The following is a 22,375-nucleotide window of genomic DNA, read 5'->3' as shown; positions in this document are numbered from 1 at the left end:
GAAGAAACAGTTCTCTAATGCGACTGAACACCCTGTATATATATGTATACGTATCTAATTGTATTACTCGTTAATATCCATCCTTCGAGCAAACTAATATGAATTACTTAATCCCACGAACTTACCGTTAATAGAATTCTAAACTAACTTCTCTTTTTTTAATTTTCACGTTCCATGAAGCGTGTACTGATTTGAAATCTTTGACCTGCAGTCATAATGGCTGTACGTATAATACATATTATTCTGTGTATAATACAAGACGACGATGAAATAAGATTAGGCTAATTGAGGTAATCGAACGAAAAGGAAGAGGAAGAAGCGGCTAATTGCGACACTATTCGTATTAAACTAGATGGATCGTTCTGGAATGTTAATAGATATCTGCACAGTGTTTCCTGGCTGTCAGCGATGACTTTCAAAGTGTTGCCCGAGCCTAGTTCGCTCTTTAATACGCGTTTTAACGATGCAGTTCACGGCTACGATTACCCAACCATCGTTAGTTATATTTAGACACGTTAATTGGGACCGCAAACCTCGATAGACACAATCGGCTATTAAAATCAGCTGCGTCAAAACACCAGTACACGTGCGCCGCTAATTCTCAAGCGAAAAAGGAGACATCAGTTGAACGACCTTGCGCCAACAGGTCGTTCAACTCTTTGTGACCCTTTGTAAGCTAGGATTAATTAATTGCAACTTGCATCTTACGGTTCAATGGAATCTCTTTAGACCAATTTTATTCATTTCACAGCCTTATTTCCAGACTGTGCATATTTATACAATTTTTTGCTTAAAATGCACGAGGACTAGAAGACGTTGACAAAGATGTCACAGCTACTCACAGATTATAATACCTTAGTTGGGAAATATTATTCTACAATGCAGATAGTACCGTTCAACTCTAGATCCTTTGGAAACTAGGATTAATTAGTCGAAACTTGCATCTCATGGTTCAATAGAATCTTTTTAGACCAATTTCATTCGTTTCTGAGCCCAATTTCCAAACAGTGAACATTTATAGAATTTTTTATTTAAAATACGTGAGAGTACTATAATACTTTAGTTAGGGAATATTATTCCATAATACAGATTATAGGTAGTATCGTTCAATTCTTGATCTCTTGGAAAGTAGGTCCAATTAACTGTAACTCACATGGTTCAATGGAACTGTTTTAGTTTAATTTAATTCACTTTGGTCTTGATAATCTTCAAACTACGAATGCTTATGATAATTTTTCTATAAAATACCTACAAACATAAAAAAGCATCTACTGTAATCGTTTGTTCAAATTATATTATACATGCATCGATTGTCAAGTTAGGCATATGTTTTCACTGAATAGATATAAAATATGCAACTCATTGCATGTTTTGGAATTATAGCTTGCAATCTGTTCAACTTGAATATATACAGTTATCCTTATCAAAAGTAAAACAGTAAACGCCCAGCTACCATACCAGAAACGTTTGAATATTTCATACACGCGAGAAATAAATAAAAATGATTTTTTTCTAAGGTATAGGAGGATTTTTATGAATCACTGTATACTTATATTTAGCTCCAAATAAAGTGAACATTTTTATAACATGACACAAGGGTAAATATGTTATACCTTATTCGGCTTTCCCAACCGATGAGCCATTCAGAATACAATCGCACAAAGTGTTATCATTTTACTCAAAATCCGACGCTATCGATGACAAACTTCCCCTAAATATCTTAATGATTTCTTAGAAAGTATTTTCCGCTTAAAGAATTCGCTGATCGATGCGTATATATTTTTACAACTGAAGATTAAATACCTATACATATATATGATCAAAGAGAACGGTGAGCTTCCAAGAACTCAGAGCTGAGATAAGATAGCGAATTAAGTCTCAGTCAAACAAACGGTGCAAATTTCTCCCGACAACAGTGTATACACCTTGACAATAGGAATATGACGAGTCATACGGAAGTACGCGACTAATGTTCGTCTTTCACTCGAAGCAAGAATCATGCCTCGTGGATACCTCGTATACTTTCTATGGAATACAGACATCAGACTTGCTCACTGTGTCTCAAAAGGAGAATACAGCATCTTTGAATTTGGTGCCTATAGGAAGTACTGGTACATCATTGTATTTATTATAACATTTAACTCTGCTATGAAATGCTTTCAATTATTTTCAATTCAATTGTATTTTTTAATGTCAAAAATATATCTGAAATCCGAACAAAATTAGATATTAATACAGGATTTTCAATTTCGCGTTCAATGTGTTCTGAGATTATTACGAATCTTTGCCGATTACTGAAATCAGTACAAACTTGACAAAAATCGATAGAAATGTGTTTATATCTCTTTCTTTGTGATTCTGAAATGTTCCCACGCTTGAATAGGAAAAAGTGGAAGTAAATAATTAAAAAGAACTGAACAATTCTACTCCACAGAAATCTGAATTACTAAAAAGGAACTTAATATAGACCAGCTGACTAATCCACGTGGAAACAATCGTTAAAAGAGAAATTACCATGTAAATATCGCAGATGACTCACGGAGCATTCCTCGAGTGAACTGTGTTTCGCTGTTTCCTCCACCTCCAACTTGAATGGCTGGAGGAAATACCAAAAGGATCTCGCGGACTGAACGAGATCACGACAACCTGCTGGTAGAATCAAACGCGTTGACCTGAAAATTATATCGATGGATCGTGCATGGAAACGTGAATGCGTGAGAACACGAAAGCAAATCTCGATCGTGGGACGAGAGAAAAGAGCGAATGAAGAAGGGACAAGAGTGGCGGGAGCAAGTGCCGCACCCTGTAGAACCTCTCCAGTTCTCATTTCTCTGCCGATTGCTCACGGATGTTTGAAAAGAAAAGGGGGAAAGAGAGAAGAAGGAAAGAAAAACGGAAAACGAATAGGATATGACTTGGTTGAACCTTGTTTTACAGTACCAACTATGTTTGACTGACAACACGTGAACAGAATCTAAAAACAGCAGTTCCGAATTTAAGAATTATCTCTAATTATAAATTCCCCGTGCTTAGATCTACCTATTTTCAATTATAATCTAAAGTTAACCTACTAAAATTTAATTAAAAACTTTAACTTTAACTTGAAGTTAAATCTAGCAAAATTTAAGCGAAATTTAATTAAAAATCCTAATTCAACTTAAACATATGTCTAATCTAATCTAGCCGAATTATAGGCTGCTAAAACTTTGTTTTAGGACACCAACAATTTTTGATCAATCTCTGTGCTCTCTGATGGTAAACAAATGGAATTTAAAAACACTAATTTTGAGTTTAGGGAATTTAATCTTGACCAAATTTGTCAGTTTACATTTCAATTAGATCAGGTTAGATTTCGAGTTTGTATTTAACAGTATTTTTGCTTTAAAACAAAATTTGTTGCACGGCGTAGTTGGGTTAGAGGAGACTACGTTTTAAAAAGAATAATTGATGATGTGGAGGAGGAAAGGCGTTTAGAAAGAACGGATCGAGGCTGTCGGGTCGTCACACTCGCTGCCCGGTGCAACAATGACCATCAGAAGGAGTAGACCGGAAGTCTCTTGTAATCCGCGGATGCCTGGCCTAGGTTAGGATAGGAGAGGCTAGATCAACGTCTTGGCTAACGGTATAATATTTTAACCATTTGAATTATTCTTATGTGATACATTCATATGTATATGTGGAAGATAAAAAATCCAAAGGTATCTGTCGAAGACGGAGAAGATTTATTTTAAAATTGATACGACGAACATATATTACAAACCAATAACAAAGACTATAAAACAACGTAGAAAATGCAAATATTTTAACCGGAATTAAATGCAAAAAACGGGACACATAATGGTTCTCTGGTTTTCTAACAAAAGAGAATTCCTACCCTAACTCTTAAATAGTACGAGAATTCGTGTTTCGAAATTCTATCATTTCTAACCTAAATTAGGTATTATTATCCTGAACATCTGGTATCTCCGCCAACTTGAATTTAGATAGTCCACATCGCGTGTAAAATCCCCAGATTATTTGTCTGAAAATTCCTTCGGGCATAGTGATTAGCTGAAGCGAGAATTCCAAAGCAAATTTGTCATTCAACATAAAAAAAGAGAATAATTCGCGTGACCTAAGAAACTCCCTATTCTTCGCTCTATTCGCATTTTTCTAGGGTCCAATCCTCTTCTTTTTAGCTTCGTCGTCCTGCGGTCTATCATCAACGGTAATTTTGAAGCTCTTTCGACCGGTGGTTAACAGGAATTTGGGTCAGTGATGCTTCTTACAAAATATTGAGTTCCCCGGTGTCATTGTTCGGCATAAATTAAAAATTGTTAAACTACTAATTAATCTCGAAAAAAGATTAAAGTTTAGTTGATATTTTCTTTAAAAAAAGGTCTTTGTTCCGGTTTCCCGGTCAGTTTACAAATACGTCATTTTATAAATTTTATAAAACATTTTATAAACCAATAAATACTGTGATAGCTAACTATTGTAACCTCATATAGAGGAAAAATTGCAATACTTTGGCTTATCGTTGTAACGTACGCTTTGTGCCTCTTTCTTTTGAGGTTATATCATCTCGTCAGGAAGATTTCTCGATGTTTTGTGAGACTTTAACAATACGTGAGATAAGATAGTATTGTGAGGAAGAAACATGGGAAAATGTAAACGCGTACATGGTTAAATTAGATTAGGAATTAGGAAATAACAATTCTGATGATTGAGAAATATAATGAGAATATTTATGATACTGGCATATAGGATCTCTTAGAGGTATTATGAACTGAGATATTTCTATATGACTTCATGTTATTTTAGTACATAGTTTTCGTATTATCAAAGTTAAGTAAGTATAGGTAAAAATATAGTAAAATAAAAAAAATTGGTTTCTAAAAATGTAAGTAAATTTCTTAATTAAATAATATTAGTTGTGGAAAAGTTATTTAGAATCAAAAAAGGTTCTGTATTATAATTTTAAAACCCTTCTTAGATCAATAAACTACTCAATTTATTCGATAAATAACTATGAAAAGTAGTAATAAAATTAGCACAATTTGATAATATTCCTGATATTTTCACTTGATAGATTGTAGGAGTACTAATATGTAAATATATATGAACGAACAAATTACTTATTTTCTGTAAACCTAGCCTAATCTAATCAGTTCGTATCTTTCTACGCTGCAGGATTAAAATATGTGAAATATGAATGTACGACCCGTTGTTCAAATATGAAGAAGAAGACCTTCTAACGGCCCAAACTTTACTTAGTGTATCGTTTATTATAATATCTATCCGGTTACGGATCATGCTTTTGGTCTGCTGGGGGTCTCGGATGATTATTAAGGTTTCGCGTGGAGTCACCTTACCGTGACCAGCCCGTTTCTGGTATGTTTCAAATGGAAAAGGTAGTACATTGACATTCGTAAGAACTATTATTCATAATTTCTTTCTTTAAAAAAAAAAAAAGAAAAAAGGGAAGAGAAACTTTCGTATAAAGAGATCAGCTGACTAACTTGCAATTCAACAGGATTAATTAATATCTCTAGTAATTTAAAGATAATGTAAGTGCATTTAATTAGATAAGATAATATAATACAATAGAATATTAGTACGTAAGGTAGTGATAGGTAAATATCATGAGATATTCTTTATAAACAAAGTAGTTTACGCAAAACAAATCTATCTATGAATCAACTTTCTACGTATTTCCAACTCATTGAAGTAATGTTTAAGTAATGTTGATAATTAAATATTCCATTACGATGTAATTAAATAAATGTTATTTTATATTAGTTATTTTATATTATAGGATGTAAACCGGAAACCATATCAAGCAAACGGGCAAGGATTAGAATAAATAATAAAATAAATATTTGCAACAATTACTAATCAAGCTTCGTACTTCGCAAAATACCATTCAAAATGTGTCTCAATGAATCTATAAAATTTATAATAAATACTAATATAATTGTACGCATAAATAATTTAAAAATGATTATCTAGATTACTTTAGTAGATGTCTCGAATAAAATATAATTGAAATATCTGATGAGACATAATCTTTTCCAATGAACGAGCAAAGATGTTCTACAGCAAATCTATAAAATTCCAAGTTTACAATTTTGGTTATTTGAATCAGTTTCGTAGTTCTGTTGTGAAATATAAATGTAATTGAGAAATCTGAAGAAATGTAATCTGTTCGAATAAACGTTCACATGTCGTAAGTAACATATATGTATGTACGAATGTATTATAGTGTATGAAAGCAGAACGCATTCAGAGGTTGCCAAAGGAAGATTGCAAGTACGCGGCCACTTATGTTCATAATGCATCCCGTGCGTAAGTTCGCATGCACATACGCTCGTGCATTGTCCAGAATCGTAAGCCATGAAAACCAGTCTCTCACCCATAGCTCGTGCCGAACTTTCAGCGTTCATGTTGCGTGTGCATGTGTCATTAAAGTGGGAACGCTGGATAAACAGATACTTGTACAGGGTGGTCCATCCAACTGGGACAAGTTATACCTCTTCCCTATTTAATTATTATTTAGTTACAATTCGACTATCGAATAACAAATATTAATAACGATTTTCGATCTAACAAATCTCATGGAAAGTATTAAAGAAAATGCGTGATATTTAAATTATTTTCATTTTCAATAACGTCATATTAAAATTCCCCTGATTCGGCAAATTAACAAAAACGTAATTACAATATTTTTCTCCTATGATCTTCATATAAGTACACACGATAAAAGCAAATCTGATATAATAAGTGAATCATTGTACTAAATTCTAAAATAGTATATATCAAGAACTAAACGAACATGTACATGCTACTTGTTTCTGAAAAAGTGGATCGAGCCGTAAAATAAAATCCAAAAACGCAGGAACTCTTACTTCTCCCTAATCCTTCGCAAGAAATTCTCTAAGAAACAACAAAGAAATTTGCATCTTGCGTGTCTCCTAAAACCCAGCGATCGCGCAAAAAAACTCCCCTAAGGAAAATTGCATAATAGAAATTGCAAGCTGCTGCGAGAGCGGCGTCCACTTTGGACGGAACAAGAACAATAAAAAAGAAATAAGAAAAAAATATTGTAAGAGGAAAAAATGAGAAAGAATAAAGGAAGGAATTGTCTGGTATTTTCTACGGTAATAAAGGGCGCGTGTGCCGTATTAGGGTGCAAAGGAGTGAAAGAATTCCGTGATACTTCTGATGGAACGAAACATCTGCCATAAGTTCCGCCACCTACTTCCGAATCGTCCACCATTCTTGCATACCCTTGCCATCATACCGTGAATATTCAATCCTCCCGATGACCAAAAGGAAAAGAAGGTTATAACGAAGGCTCGTGACACGCGAACCAGAAAGCACCTGGTCGACTTTGTTCCTCTTAATCAAAGGACATTTTGTACGTGGTCATTATGCGTGGAAAAACACGCGACAATTGCGTGCACGGATTGTCGAGGGATCTTTGTTTTGTTCCCTTTTCTTGTTCTTTTTGCTTAACCCTTCCTTTTAAAGAAAGGTTCGAAGCTTTCTACTTCTTGGTATTTAAAATGGTATTTGCGGTTTGTGGGAGTAACTGGTAATTATTGTCTATTTGTTACTTAGCTATTTGTAACTATCTATCTGTTCCTTACATTTGGAAAAAAACATTGATTATTTGGAAAAGTAAAATAAAAATTGATTATTTGAGAAATATAAAAGAAACATAATATAATATAATATTTGACTGAACTTATGGATTTTTATGTGTTTATGCAAAATTTAGAAAATGCACAGGATAAATATACTATACAAAAATATAGAAAATATGTAGAGTAAGATGTTAGTTATAATTCTTGATAGGTAAAACGAATCTTTAAGCTCTATTTTTTTAACTATGTCTATAAAACTTTAATTAGATAACTATTGTGTATATTATGTTGTATATCCTTTTTTATATTTTTTAAATAGTCACTTTTTTATTTTTCTAAATAATCAATATTCTTTCAAAATTCAAGAAGCTCATTGCTTCGAATTACAAAGCGACACTCGAAACTTCTGAGGGGTAGTGCACAACGTAGTTGCAACCCCCAAAACTTGTTCATTACAATAGCACCACTGTTCATACGTGCAGTTTCTTTTTTAAGCAAAGGTTTCTATCGATTGGCCGAGGGTTGGTTCTAGCCTCGACGGGGTGATTTACAGGACCCCATGGTACATACGAATCGAAAGTATTAGAATCCATTCGAGGGATCCTTCGAGATACTGAAATTCAGCCTGTTCAAAGATTCAGTCAACCACACGAAGATGAATGCGTTTCGCGTCACTTATGCTCTCTCGATGTTTCCCTTGGTTAATGAATTATTCGAACAGCGTTAAATATTTCCGAAGTCACGTTGGCAAAATTTTTATGTGGTAAAGGGGAGGGAAGAAACGAGGATGGAGAATTTTATTTTATTACTGAAGTTCCAAATATGGTATGTAATTACTTTGAGAAATTTCGGCTGTAGAAATGTTTTCAATCTATGTAGTAATTAAAAAAAAATTGCAAGAAAGCCAACGAAGCAACCAAAAAATTCACATTAAAGTTTCAATGCTATATATTCTTCTTATAAAAAATTACCTTTAACGCCTTACTCTCTATTGCCTTAAAACTCAATCCTCCACTACAATTCCAATCTTCGCCAAAGATCCATAAATAAAACAAAATCTACGAACACATTCAACTGTAAATTCCACTATAACTAGCGATAAATTGTTTTCATGAAACAGGAAACAAGCTCCTCCTGAATGTATCAAGAGGGTGCATCCTGTTTCTTCATACAAACAAATCGATTTCACAGCGGGCGAAGAAAAAAACACGGCCAACTCGCGAGCATCGTTGTGGTCAGGAAAGAATGCCGAGAGGAGATTTTGCGTCTTGGTTGCTCGACATCTTTCATTATTTTCCGAGCGATCGAACATTTGCGCGGCAAAACGGAACGGGCCACGGAACGAACTGTGGGAAACACAGACGGAGGGCTTCGTGTCAGACGCGAAATGTCGAAGCCATTGAATCGCCTAAGAGACAAAGGAAGCGAGCTGCGCACCACCGGCTGCTGAACAATGAGCCGATCACTCGAAATCGAGAGGCGGTTTTCAGCCTAAACCGGTATCAACCTATGATACGTTTCTTTTTTTTTTTATTCACCACATATCTATATGAATTTGTAGGTATACATAGTGGTATTCATAAGTATTCAGTGGTTGTATACATAAGTATTCGAAGACTTATAGGAAATTAATTTGATGAATATATTGTGTTATGTATAGACTGTTGCCTTTCATACAATTACATATTTTTGAGGATGTAATTTAAAGATTGTTTTACCTAGCACGTATTATAGGAAGCAGTATACTTTGAATACTTTATATATTCTTTCATACTACGTACATATTATGTGTAACTTTGTGCTTTCCAATTTCCTATAATTGTATAAAAGTCCTCAATGTAATGATCATATTAATGAAATCTGAAAATATATATACAGAGATGTTAAATGCAGGCAAATATAAATAATTGTACAAGTTAACCCTTTCACGCTCAATGTTGCACGTGCATACCATTATATCCTTAACAAGTTGTTAGTAAAGTGAGCAATTATTTTCCTACTAACTTTTAACTAAATACTACTAATTTTTGTTACAGATTAAGGAAAATCCGGTTCTTAAAGGAATAAGTAGATCCTACATATATACAAGTTTTTGACGTTCTTGCGAAGAAATGCGACGAAATTTGTTATATAACCTAATGCATAGTTAAGCAACGAAATAGTTTATGGAATAATAGAAATAGCATTTGAATTAGCGAGACAGAACAGAACGAACCTTTTCGTCGATCATATTAGCTGTTAACGTTGCATCGTCGTTGGAATCCAGCTTGAAAGACACATTTGCATATCAATTATATTCTGCCTACACACTGTGCAATATTATACTTCGATAGTTCCCAGACAATCTTACCGCCAATATTATCCCTCAGGCAGCCACCTACAACGATCCGCTATTATAAAACGCAATATACCTACTTGTTCCACCAGATTTCTCAGTTTTATTCCACGTTTCGGTGCAAAATTGCATCGTGTTTAACTCCTTCGGGGAATTTATTAAAGTCAAAGATAGATAATCATCTTTTTTCATTTTTCAGTTTCTAGAAAGAAGAGTACTTCCTGTATCCTTTATAGCATTTAATAATGACAACTTAACCTCCTACTTAGGTTAGTTTTCTCCTTAATTGTAGTCTAGTTAGTTACTTTGATTTCTAGAGGTATAGTATTGAATAATACTACATAGAAAAACTATGAAATATTGCAAATCGATTACAGTATTATTTTAAAGTATTTTAAAATATTATGAAATTTTATACTACTATTAATATAAAATATTAGGAAATTACTAATGCACAGTATGAATAATACAGTAATAAAATATTCTAAAATATTATAAATTTGCTATGAAATATAGTTTCTATGAAGTACTATGAGTAATGTAATCATATTAGGTACCGGAAAAAGTTCCTAAAAAAGTTTGTAAAAATTGGTTCTTGTTAATAACATGTTAATAATAAGAAATTGAATTTTGTGCAGTAATTGGTAAGCGTAATGCATGCAATTGGTTTCAGTGGAAAGTTTGATCTTTGTAGTTGGTATACATGCTTCACTGTTTTCAGTTGTTTTGACATTTCGTTGTTTAACACAACAATAAACATGGATAGCGAGAAGTTAAAAATTTATGCTTTCCTACTATACCAGTTTGAACTTGGAAATACAACAGTAAATGTGGTAAGACGCATTTGTGTACACGAAGAAGATGCTGTTAGCAAAAAAATAGCGTAAAAGTGGTTTAGACGGTTTAAAGAAGGAAATGAATCGTTAGATGACGAGTCGTGTTCAGAACGTTCGTCTGTCATCGAAAATGAGAACTTAGATTCAAACCATTTCAAACTCACGAAAAAGATGTTAAGACGAACAGAATTAAACAACGATTTCTACGTCGAATAAAATTACATGTTAAAGAAGATCAGAACATTTGAATTTTATTCTAAAAATGCACATACGCACATACCTTTTCCGGTACCTAACGTTCTATTATAAAGTATTATGAATTAATATTGAGAAGGGGGACCTCCCGTATCCTGCAGGACATATGCTTTAGAGGATTTCAAGAGCCATCTGTCTGAAAAAGATTCGCGATACGATCTGGGGCCCTTCAAGAAAAAATACTTAGGATGTGATATTCAAAGGGGGACCATAATCCGGCCTCCCACGATGTTCCTAAATTTAACATTTCTTATGAATTACGAGAGAGGCTTGTACACAGTTTTCGAACCCTAGCCAACTGTGTTTTATAAAACGTCGGCCCACGTGCGCACGAGCGCAATCGACGCGATGAATTGATTGGTACAGTATGCTACAAAAGTTACAACCCCTATTGTTCCTTTCGTCGTCTGCTTCTTAGAATTTACATCAATATTTACTCAAAATCATCGCCTTGAATTTTATTGAAATGAATAAGAAATGAAAATTTAAATCGACTAATTATTTTAGAAAATTCTTTATTTTAGGAGAATAAATTATCTGGAAAAAAGTCTTAGTAATTTTGTACGAACAAATAAGCTGAAAAATATGAAGAAACAAATTGTGTTAATGGAATTTTGTGGAAACAAATTGAAAATACGAACGAGCAAGCTGTTCCGGAAAATATTTAGAAAACTTTATACAAATAAATAGGTGGAAAATATAGATGATGTTCCGAGTATATTTTGAGAATAAATGTACAAGAATATATCAAGTTCTACATTTCACTTTCATAATGCTAAATTTTTCTAACTATATGAGAATACTACTAAATGGTACGAAATTAAATATACATAAACTTGAACAATGTCTATAATAAATACAATGATGTTCAAATACTTTCTGTAACCACTGTATGTAGAGTAATCGTTTCAAAAACAGGTTCATGGTGCATCTGCCCTTTGAGGCGTGCTACCCTTGAAACAACAGGTCGATCGTTATCGTTGATGCCACTTTCGCCACAATTCAGATGAATGAAGAGAGCCGAGCATAATCACGCACGTTATTGAGGCGAATGGTTTCCGGAAACGACCATGATTCGTTTACGATTCAGAGGATTATTTTTTTATGAGATTTATTAGATTGCTTCTTTAAAAGAAATTTTAATATGACAATTTGTCTATCAACAAAAGTAATCGTACAAACTATTAACGTGTAAGATAAACAAAATAGCCTGTATAATATGTATCGTTCAAACATAGTAAAATAATACGTATAAAATCTTAATTACAGTTCTTCAACTTGAACCATTGAACGAAGGATTAAACACTTTTTTGTGGCACCTGTTTACACCGGATTAGATTAAATATCGCGGCCATTAATCACGAATGCATCGTAACACCAGCGAAAAAGAGCATAGTTCCCATCGTCTTCGAACGATCCTATTTACTTGTGCGTCCCAGGGAGAAATCATCAATCATCGCTTTGGCGACAGCGCTGCTATCGAAATCACTGTGATATATAACTCTTGATGTATTTTCTCTTTCAGTACGGAACAAAGCGCATGTGCGCGGGCGTACATCCATTAGAAAACACAACGGAAAAGAGTTAACCACGCTAAAGTAAAGAATAATAAATAAACGATCGCGTTAAATTTTCCTTCCAAGTGGTTTCCTACATAGTATTATTCTCTACATTCTTCTTTACATTTCTGTATATTATCGACTACAATCTAATTTTCGATCCCTGCAAGAACAAATAATTATGCCTATTAAAAAATTCCAAAAATCTCTCTGTCAAAAGAAATTCCAAGGTGCAAATTCCAAATTCCAATACCAAGGTCTCCGAAATTTTATTATATTTGGCCAATATATTATCGATTGCTCTTTATCCATTTCCAATTGGATTCGCCCGAGAAATAAGTAGAGATTCGAAGTTTTCTGCGTCGGTCCATTTACACCTTGGTGAAACAGGATAAAAAAGGGGACCGTCGGAGGACCATTAGGCTGGTAGGAAAAAATGTTTCTTATTCGAAGAGCGACCGCAACGCGGCTCGTTTCGCTCTCCTCTAATTTCCAAGCGTACCGCGGAAAGATGGAGCATGTCGGCTAGCAAGCGATTTGTTCTTTTGGTGGAAGTCGATGATGGCTTGTGCGAACCACGCTGGAAAACAAAATGAGCAACAAGAAAACGCGATCTTGAGCAAGGTGGTAATTACACTACTGGCAGAAACTCTCCATCATAGTCTCCATCATACCCCATGAAATACACGTTTCTATGCTCGATGAAAGATCGATGAATTGATCGACGATGGTATTGCCTTGGAGATTTTGAGTGAAAATTATACGTGAATTGAATTTCTTGCGAACTGCGCGCAATGCTGATTACTACAAGATAAAGTTGCGCTGTAAATGAAAGAGAAGGAATTTCGAAATATTGGGAAATATTTTTGTAAAAAGAGAATTTTTTAGACTAGAGCATTAAGGGCATTTCTTATATTTATGATATTCTGCAAATACCGGGTGTACAAGCAAAATTATGCTATGAACGAAGAAAAGTAATCGTTATAGCACCTCAAAATGAAAATTCGATATTCAATTATTCTTGCAGTAATCGACAGTAAACTATCCTGCTTAAGAAATGTACGTCGATAATATCACAAGCATAAATCTGTATTTAAAAATAAATCTTACGTCTTTGGGGATGATCCGCCAGAAAACCTCCAACTTACAAACTTGAAATGTTATATCTCATAAAGAAACGTTTTTAATATCACTGGAATATATCTAAAGGGATCTTAATTAATGGCTGTTTAAGGTAAATTGTAATAGTTTGAAGCGAAAAGAAATTTTGTATAAAAATAATAAACTTTGAAAACGTTTTCTAAGAAGGAATCAAGCAACGCTACATTGTAGAGAATGTAATGCAGAATATATATAATTGCTTGAAAAGGAGAACATCGGATATGCAATTCCAAGGAAAACATAAAAAGCTTTTAAGATAAGATTTCCCGTTGATGAGTTTCCCACATATTCATCCTTATAGTTTCCTCAGTTTGAATCTTGATCAATCGTTTTGATACAGTATTTTATACGTCTGATGCTTTAAGGAAATTAAGAAATATTCCCAAGAGTTAAAGTAGAAGGAATAAACTAGTAAAGACTGTGAAACAGCAAAATATGGTAACAATGTCAACGGATTGTAATTTGAAATAAAAATTCGTGGAGGTGGGCTGACCTTGAGAATGACTAAGGCTAAAAATGACTATAGTTCAGGTCAGTACACCTGAGTCATGCAATTCGAATTCCATTGAGATGAGCAATATGTACTACCGTGTACTTAACGCGTAATTCATAAGTAGACCGCGGATATTTATGCAGTTATGGCAAATTGGAAGATACGAAAGTGCGCATAACACACGAAAGTTGATAAAATATCCAAAATGGAGTATTCGTTATAATTCTTATGATTTGAAACCAATATACTGTTCCTGTAACGTGCCCATACAAATATACATTTTTTGAACGCTGTCATTTCCATATCGAACACTCATTCAATACCTGTTTCGTAATCATTGAATACCTATTTCGAATATTACTCGGGGAACAATCGTGACTCATTAGAAAAACACTCTTGAGTTATTTCAGACCACAATGACATTAAACTATGAATAAAATCTGTTTGATCAATGATCAGAAAGACGATTGTACCACGAAATTGAGACAGAAGAGTAGCCCGGTACGAATAGGATCGTGGACGGATCATTTGCGTGTTTACATCGAATAAAAAGCTAATCGAAACCATTCAGAGTTATACAATGACGAAATGTAAACAGGGAAATGCTTAGTCCTTAATTTAAGTGTAATTGTATTAGGAAAAGTTTTATTTCTATTCCTATTTTTATAATATGATTGAAAAATTTATTTCTTGCACTTTGAATAATAATTAGACTATGGGTATTTATGTAAATTCACATTTTCATGGCTGAAAAAATGGATTTATATAGCTAAACAAATGGAACCTAGGTAAGGAAGAGCTACCAACTAAATATTTCGAATGTCACCATTTTTTAAATTTTTAATATTATTTTTCGTTATATTTCACATTATAATTACAGTTATACTAATTAAAAATTAGCTGTAGGGAATACATTTTTTTAAAAGATACCTCACTAGATGCCTTATAATTATGTTTTTTTTTATAACATTCATGTATTGTCAATAAAGATCAATCAAAGTATTTACATATAAGCAAATTTGCATACACACGCATAAAACACATGTAAAGATACAAAAATGAAATAACGTGAAAATATGTACTCACTTTGACTGTGGACTGCATTGGCAATGACCAACAACACAAGCGTTCCTCTGACAATGAGCCTCATATTCATCTGTTTCCTTAAACTTCAGTCTATTTCTACACCACTTGAACTCACTCACTTTCGATCCTTGAGATACGCCAATATTAATCGCGACTCATCGATTAACGATCAAGCAAAATCATCCGCGCAACATTCATTGAACTATCGTATAACTAATGTTGTGCAAATAACCTTATTTCCAATTACTAATTTATAAAATAATACATGTCATTCATAAAATAAAAGAGGAGGGAAAAAAGAAAATATATAGATACAATGTATATTCGTCGAAAGTCAAAATCAGGATACGTCAATGAAGAGACGAGACCGTAAAAGCTCGGTCGTGAGCACGCCTTTCTTCAGCAAACGTGACTCCTCTCTTTCTTCCTCCCTTATTCCCTCTCTCTTGTTCCGTCCCTCTGAATAGTGCACCGTGAACCGGAGCGTACAGCACTTTCCACGAGTTTTGCTCAGGAGGAACGCGATGAAATACCGTTTGATACTTTGTTCCTTCTTACAAGCTTGTGTTTACTTTTACGATACTATTCAATGGATAGTAATCCTCGCTCACAATTGGCAATGTAGGCACGAGGAGTGAAAATTTTGGGAAATTTTGTCAGTTTACTTTTTCCTTCCTCTGTTCACGATTTTATTTGTTGAATATTTGGTCTCTATTTTGTTAGATAATAGTGAATGATTGTACGTTAAAAGTCACTTAATTTTGAGCTGTGTCAAAGACTAAGACAGTGAGTCGAATCGAAGGGTTGAAATCGAAGATGAAGAAAACAAGCCAGGAAATAACCGCGACCCGCACCGTGCCGCGCTTCGCAAACGAATGCCACTGAAGTTGCCGCTCTTCCGAATTCCGTGGCTACATAGGTGTGCGTGCGCCGTATCCCCCCTTTCTTCCCGCACCGCGTGAATTTAGTTATCCCCACCACCGCCGCTTCTCGGCTACGCGCACCATCTTCCCCCTGTTATAAATACACCACTGCGGTACCGGTGTGCAGCATTCGATTAGGAATGGCTCCGATCTAATTTCAAGCTTCTTTAATTTATAATCTCGCGTTCGAGATGAAACTCGATCTTTTTTTGCAGGTTACTTTTTCGGGATTAAAAGATATCTTAAAGTAAGAATAAGCTTTTGAAAGAAGCGTATGAGCAATTGCTGCCTATTATAAAGTTGAAGAATTGGTAATTAAAATTGTTTAACATTGGAAGCACCAACGATTAGGACTTAAAGTTTATGTAAAAGGAGTGAAAATGAAAGGTATATAAGGAAATATATAATGTAATTTTATACATATATTTTACACAATATTACTGAAACCTTTCAATGGATTTTTATATTATTTCTGTAAAAAATTACTAAAATTATTGAATTGGTGATCTTGACTATTCTAGTAATTATAATATTTACTTTTCAATTTTTAGAAAGAAATTAATGGAATTCATTATATTGTATCATATTAAGCTCATACCTACAATAAGGATTCCAGAGTTAAGGAATGCTACAAATGCGTGAATGTTATTTTGAGGTTATCGATCTTCGCAACTAGAAGATTCTTTTGTAAAGGTATTTCATATTTAATTGTAGTGAAAAAATTTACTGGGATGGAAGTAATTATATGTTTTTTTAATTACAATAAATAAGTATTTTGATTCAAAGATAGTTCTTTAATTATTTCCAGCATCATTTTAAACATTTTTAAGTTCTATTGGGAGCACTAATTTCTGTGTATTGAAGTAAGATTTCGATCATTAGCTTACGAGATTTCTTACTTTTATGTACACAACTTTACTTCAAGTATTTTACATATATATATCTTTACATATATGTATATGCATTCTACATATTCTTACATCTTTACCTACGTGCAAATACATCCTAATGGTCATTATTTTAAATTTCATATTGCTTCTTTTTAATTCTCATTTGATATTTTGAACTATTTTTTTGTGCAATTTATTTATATTGTGTGCAGATAATTTTAATAATTATTTTGAGTCATATTTTAAACATCATTTTGAGATAAATCTCAATGAACACCGTTGAACTTTCCGTTAAACACTAATTTTTAATTTTTTCTTCTATAGATTTCGAAAGCGTGATCTCGCCTGGATAACTGTTTTGTGCAAGACATTTGCACATGCGCGACCAGCTTGATTCCGTTCCTACTTTCCACCGGCCTCGAATCTGGTATATCCTCACTTCCTTTATCCCCACTGTATCTAGCTAAGCGCGTGTGCGGTCGACACGTCAATTATATCTGAATCGAAGGCGACGTCTCATCGTGATTACGCCGCAAAATAAAGGCAACCTGACTTTTCTTTAATGGGTTCGGGGGTTCGTAGTTGTTTGCATCATTTTTCGCTATCATAATCGTACAGTGATCGTTAGGTAAATTTGAAACCTTAATAGCAGATAATGAACTCCTTCCCATAGAAAATTGCTGCACTTCGATTGTTTAATTTAACTTTGTCCTAAGTTAAACACCATGTACTTATTGAATTGAACAATCTATTATCGTTTAAGAATTTGTTAGATGTACATTGACCTATATACTGCCTATAAGTAATTCAACTAAACCATAGAAATAAACTTTTATCTTTTTTATTTCAGTTCTAAAGGAATTGAGCATTATCTGCAGCCAGTGACAAGCATCGAGCTGACTTATTCATGTAATCAGAAAGCAACAAAGTAGTGATGTAATTTCGCGGCATTCCGCATAAGTCGTTCACAATACACCGTTTTATCATTAGCCGTTGGGAACAGAAGCGTAGGACTCCGCGATTTATGAATGATTCGGAGGAGTGAATGAACGGGGTCGACGCATGCGCACCATCGGCCAGATTCCATTCCCATTCCGATCTCGCCTCTATTCTCTGCTTTATCCTTTTGCCGCGCTCTGCGTAGGTACCGTGAACGCACAACAGCTGTAGAATTTATAAAAAGGTCTGCTCGACCGACCGATGAAGCCCTTATCAAGGTCTTTCCACCATTATAGAGGTGTTAGTGGAAGGAAGGAAGAACGCGTGTTTCTTTCACCGTTACGGAAATATTTACACAACCATGTGCAAACCAACTTACGCCAGGATAAATTAGACTGCTGTCGGCTTTGTCATTTCACCAACCGACAAGTGAGATTTTCCTTGGCACTGATAATGCCGTGATACTGTTACTTTTCCCACATAGCTTTTACCTGACTGTCCTAAATAATCAACTTTTTTTCGTTAAATCTATAGACATAGATACTGTTGAATTAACAGAGGCCTCATTTTTTCATTCTTTTGGCAATAAATAGTAGGGCTCTCTTGCACAATAATTTTCAAAATTTATTGTTATACAAAGAACTTATTATTTATGACTTGTAAAATATTAATATTAACATAATTGTACAAGAAAGACCAGAAAAATAAAACAAAGAATAATGAATCTTTATTTAATAACAAAAAGGACAGGTACTTTTCTATCTTTTTTTTAAATTCGCTTTATAAAATTATTGAAGTATTTCTAGTTGGAAAAAAGAAGAACTGCATCTTTATATAGATTGTTTAGATACGATCGCTTTTCAAGATTTCACTTTCAGAAGATCACTATCTTTTGAACACGGTCACTATACAATCCTCTAGAAACGACCACACCATTGAGCACAATTTAGTATTCAACGACGTATTACCTTAAATCAAACAACTGTACTCATTTTCCTGGAAGGAACAACTTCAACTAATTTTCCATCACGATTAAATCGACATCTGAAGATCTAGATTTGGAATTTTCGAATTTACAAAATCAAACTACATCCCATAAAGTATTCTTTTATCAGTATAAAAATATTTTTCTGTATTATGATCATAGATATAACAATTTTTATGTACTAAACTTTCTATATTGAAAGTAAGAGTAACGTGAATTAACAATCATTGATTTCCATAGGTAATGAGCATCGATACCTCGAAGAAAGAGCATTTGTGATGCATATGACAGTCATAATAACAGGTTACAACTTGTCTGTACAAGCCGTGAACGAAGGCCTCCCATTTAAAATTCGCAGCTGATAGTCAAAAGGTGACAAAGCTACTGAATATTGAACGAACAAAAACTTCGTGAAGGATTGTTCAACGTAGTTTACTAACACAACGATTTATGATCTGATATATTTATGGAGATGATTTTCTCTCGTACAACGTTCACGGTGAAAAACATGCAATTTTCTTCTGCCTTTGCAACTTTCGATCGTAACTCCTCGATATTCCAACAACTAAGCGATTTAATCTGAATACAGGTTGTTCCAAAGTACGTGGAAAAAATAGAAAGTAGTCGTAGTAGGAGCTTTAGGGAAAATCGATGCTTGGGTCTACCTGAGTCTTCGACTAAATATATATTCACGGATCTTCCTAAGGAGATCTTTGTCAGATTTATGTGTAAACTTTTAGACATAAAACAATAAAATTCATATATACATAACATTTTTTAACATACTTGTAACTATTCAACTTGTATTTTGAATTTTACAGGCAATAAGACCAATTTAGACATGACTAAAGTCGCGAAATTTTCCCAAAAAATTTGGATAAACGGCGGCGTTAATTAAGCTAATACGAAACGTGATATGCAACAATTACAATTTAATGGGACCAGGTCACGGTGAAGAGCGCACCGCAACATAACTGTTTATTAAGTATCTCGTCGCCCACGTTAATTGAGAAGTTACTGTCGAATTGATAGCTCCGACGTAAAGTAACCTTAATCGCAGCCGAAGCATTTTAATTAGACCTGCTCTCACGATAATTAAATGAAAAATGTTTGGGAACATTGCATGCTACAGCATATTAACGCACGTGATTTTTACTTTTATGATACGCGGAAATCAATTACATACTTTTTTGTCAATCAATTTCATTTGGAAAGGAAGGCAATACTGAATAGTTTATACTGCAATGGTAGGTAGTTATTTTAATATCATAAAGAAAGATGTTTTCTATAAGTATCATATGATAAGTAATTGGGCTAATTATAAGGGATATACAATTTATAACAATCATATTTAACAAATAATTGGAATACTACCAATTAAAAGAACGATTCATTTATTATTCTGCATGTTTGCAGGTTTTGTGTTCAAGACAAACATCGTAGCAGCATTTTTCCCATTTGTCGCAATCCTCGTCGCCGTGGCAAGAAGTTGGTGGCAGTGAGTACCAATCATAAGTTCGTGGACAATGGGTTCTCAACGGCGGGCAATGTTTCCCTGTTTCTTCCTCATGGACATTTTCTGGCCAAAACGTGTCGATCGGTGCAGATTCAACGGTGATCATTAGCAGCCATGGGTGTAGGAAAGAATACCAAATATATTCCGCCCAACTCTCAGCTTTTCCGCTTGGACAGCAATAATATTGATGATCGATCGTCCTACACCAGTATCTGCAAAGTGGTCTGTAGCCTTTCCAGTGAGCTTCCGTTGCGCAAACGTGAACGATGAGACAAAATATCACGATCAATCTAAACATCCTGAAACGTTATTGCATGTTCAGCAATAGGCTATGGATATTTATGCAAATGTCTTATTTACTGCAATAAAATGTATAAATGAAAAGAAATTTTGAAAAGAAACAAACATCGTGTAATCTAGATTGTGATATTGGTTTGTACATTCTTTGTTTTAAAGTTTATTATGCAAGAAGTAACTATGAAAAGAGATAAGAAAAAATTATATTATAGGTAAAGAGTATTTTTCTTTATTTATAATAATTACAAGCAATTTAATAAAGTAATTTTCTCATAAAAAAATATGGAGCTTTTTACCATATTTGATTGTTTTAGTGAGCTCTTAAATGGTTAAATATGTATTGTTAATTAATAATTGAATATAAATGTATATATAGAAAAGACATATAGTACAATAATGAATTAGGGTGTGTGTTATGTATGCGTGTATGTATAAGATACGAGTTAATGTTAGTACTTCTACGGTGAATTACAAATACGTAATTATTATTTTGAAAATTATTATTTCTCTTCAGAAAAATTATATATATGTTTTTAGAAGAACAGAATATCTAAATCGATACTTTGGTACTCACTTGAATTCTGACTTCTGTCTAAAAGGGATGCCGCAGTGTACATCCTTATAAGTGTCAGAAGATCTTCTCTTACTTAAAGTTCCGTCACGGAACACTTGTAAATTATCAGTGTACAGCGTGAAAACCGTCAAAAGCCTCATTAGAAATCTCATTCGACGAAACGTTGAAGCGACATCATTATGAATTCAGTGAAAAGAATAAAAATTTAGTAATCATTTGAGAAAACCGCTTTCCATAGAAAGCAGTACCGCACATAAATTGTCCCCGTATTGTTTCTGTTTAGATATTGTTAGATAGAATTTTTATAGAAATAGCTTTCTCGTGTAAAAAAAAACAGAGAAAGAACATGAAAAACAGTTTTAAACTTCAATAATCAATTATTTCATGTTATTAAAACTGTCCTTTCATTTGGTTCTGGATTAAATATGTATTTTTGCATTATATTGAACATTTCGTTATAAAATTTCATAGATATAAATATTCGAGTGAAAAAATGAAAAAAATGTTCTTGTCATATTTTTCCCACGTGCTTTTCATGTCCATAAATAATTTTATGCGATTTAATGTCGCAATGTTACATAAAACATCGATTTTCGAATGATTCAAATCAAATCTATCTACATTAGATAGTATATCCAACTGATACCAACTTATCAATAAAGTACTAGAATATATCACTGCTAAGTTACTAAATCTTGAAGCTTTTAAAAAAAATTTCAGACGTAGGCTACAAATATTTTAGTATCGAGTGAACATTTGATGTATATGAAAATTACATTTATTAATTACATTTATAATTACACGATACAATATTTTAAAATATGTGAATCGTGTATAAATTTAAGATTTTTAAAGGAAAAAATATTTAATTCTCCATGCATGACTTTAACAAATTAAG

General features: G+C 33.5%; 2 protein-coding genes and 1 long non-coding RNA gene across 4 annotated transcripts in view; 1 reads left to right on the top strand and 2 right to left on the bottom strand.

Moving 5' to 3' along the window:
* The window catches only part of LOC100743428, a 36,023-nt gene extending 19,807 nt beyond the window's left edge, over positions 1–16,216 (bottom strand). Inside the window, exon 1 of one of the 2 annotated variants that reach the window (XM_003488048.4) lies at positions 15,354–16,216. In XM_003488048.4, coding sequence (XP_003488096.1) covers positions 15,354–15,423 — 70 coding nt within the window. In that variant the 5' untranslated portion in view covers positions 15,424–16,216. Of the gene's footprint in view, positions 1–9,843; positions 10,212–15,353 lie in introns of those variants that run through there. The other variant, XM_033319807.1, reaches the window with a different exon arrangement.
* A 139-nt stretch (positions 16,217–16,355) lies between these two features.
* On the top strand, positions 16,356–20,598 carry LOC117151450. The gene is made up of 6 exons (XR_004461389.1): positions 16,356–16,663; positions 16,828–16,969; positions 17,491–18,534; positions 19,331–19,690; positions 19,912–20,337; positions 20,507–20,598. It is a non-coding gene; the product is annotated as an uncharacterized LOC117151450 (long non-coding RNA).
* Positions 20,350–21,922, bottom strand: LOC117151449. Its single transcript, XM_033319808.1, has 2 exons — positions 21,478–21,922; positions 20,350–20,905 (listed from the first exon to the last, which is right to left on the bottom strand). The coding sequence occupies exons 1-2, from the start codon at positions 21,627–21,629 to the stop codon at positions 20,488–20,490; spliced, it is 570 nt and encodes a 189-aa protein (XP_033175699.1). The 5' UTR covers positions 21,630–21,922; the 3' UTR covers positions 20,350–20,487.
* Positions 21,923–22,375: the final 453 nt, after the last annotated feature.

Source organism: Bombus impatiens, unplaced genomic scaffold, assembly GCF_000188095.3.
Source record: "Bombus impatiens unplaced genomic scaffold, BIMP_2.2 scf_0217, whole genome shotgun sequence".
Lineage (NCBI taxonomy): Eukaryota > Metazoa > Arthropoda > Insecta > Hymenoptera > Apidae > Bombus > Bombus impatiens.
Note: the sequence above shows the minus strand (reverse complement) of the source record. Positions and strands in the feature narration are given on the sequence as shown.

Bases quoted from the DNA above. Each gene is read 5' to 3' on its own strand.
- LOC117151449 (XM_033319808.1), bottom strand. From the start codon at position 21,629: ATGAGATTTCTAATGAGGCTTTTGACGGTTTTCACGCTGTACACTGAT. The intron at 20,906-21,477 runs GTGAGTACCAAA...ATAACGTTTCAG, and splicing joins AGACAGAAGTCAGAATTCAA to GATGTTTAGATTGATCGTGA.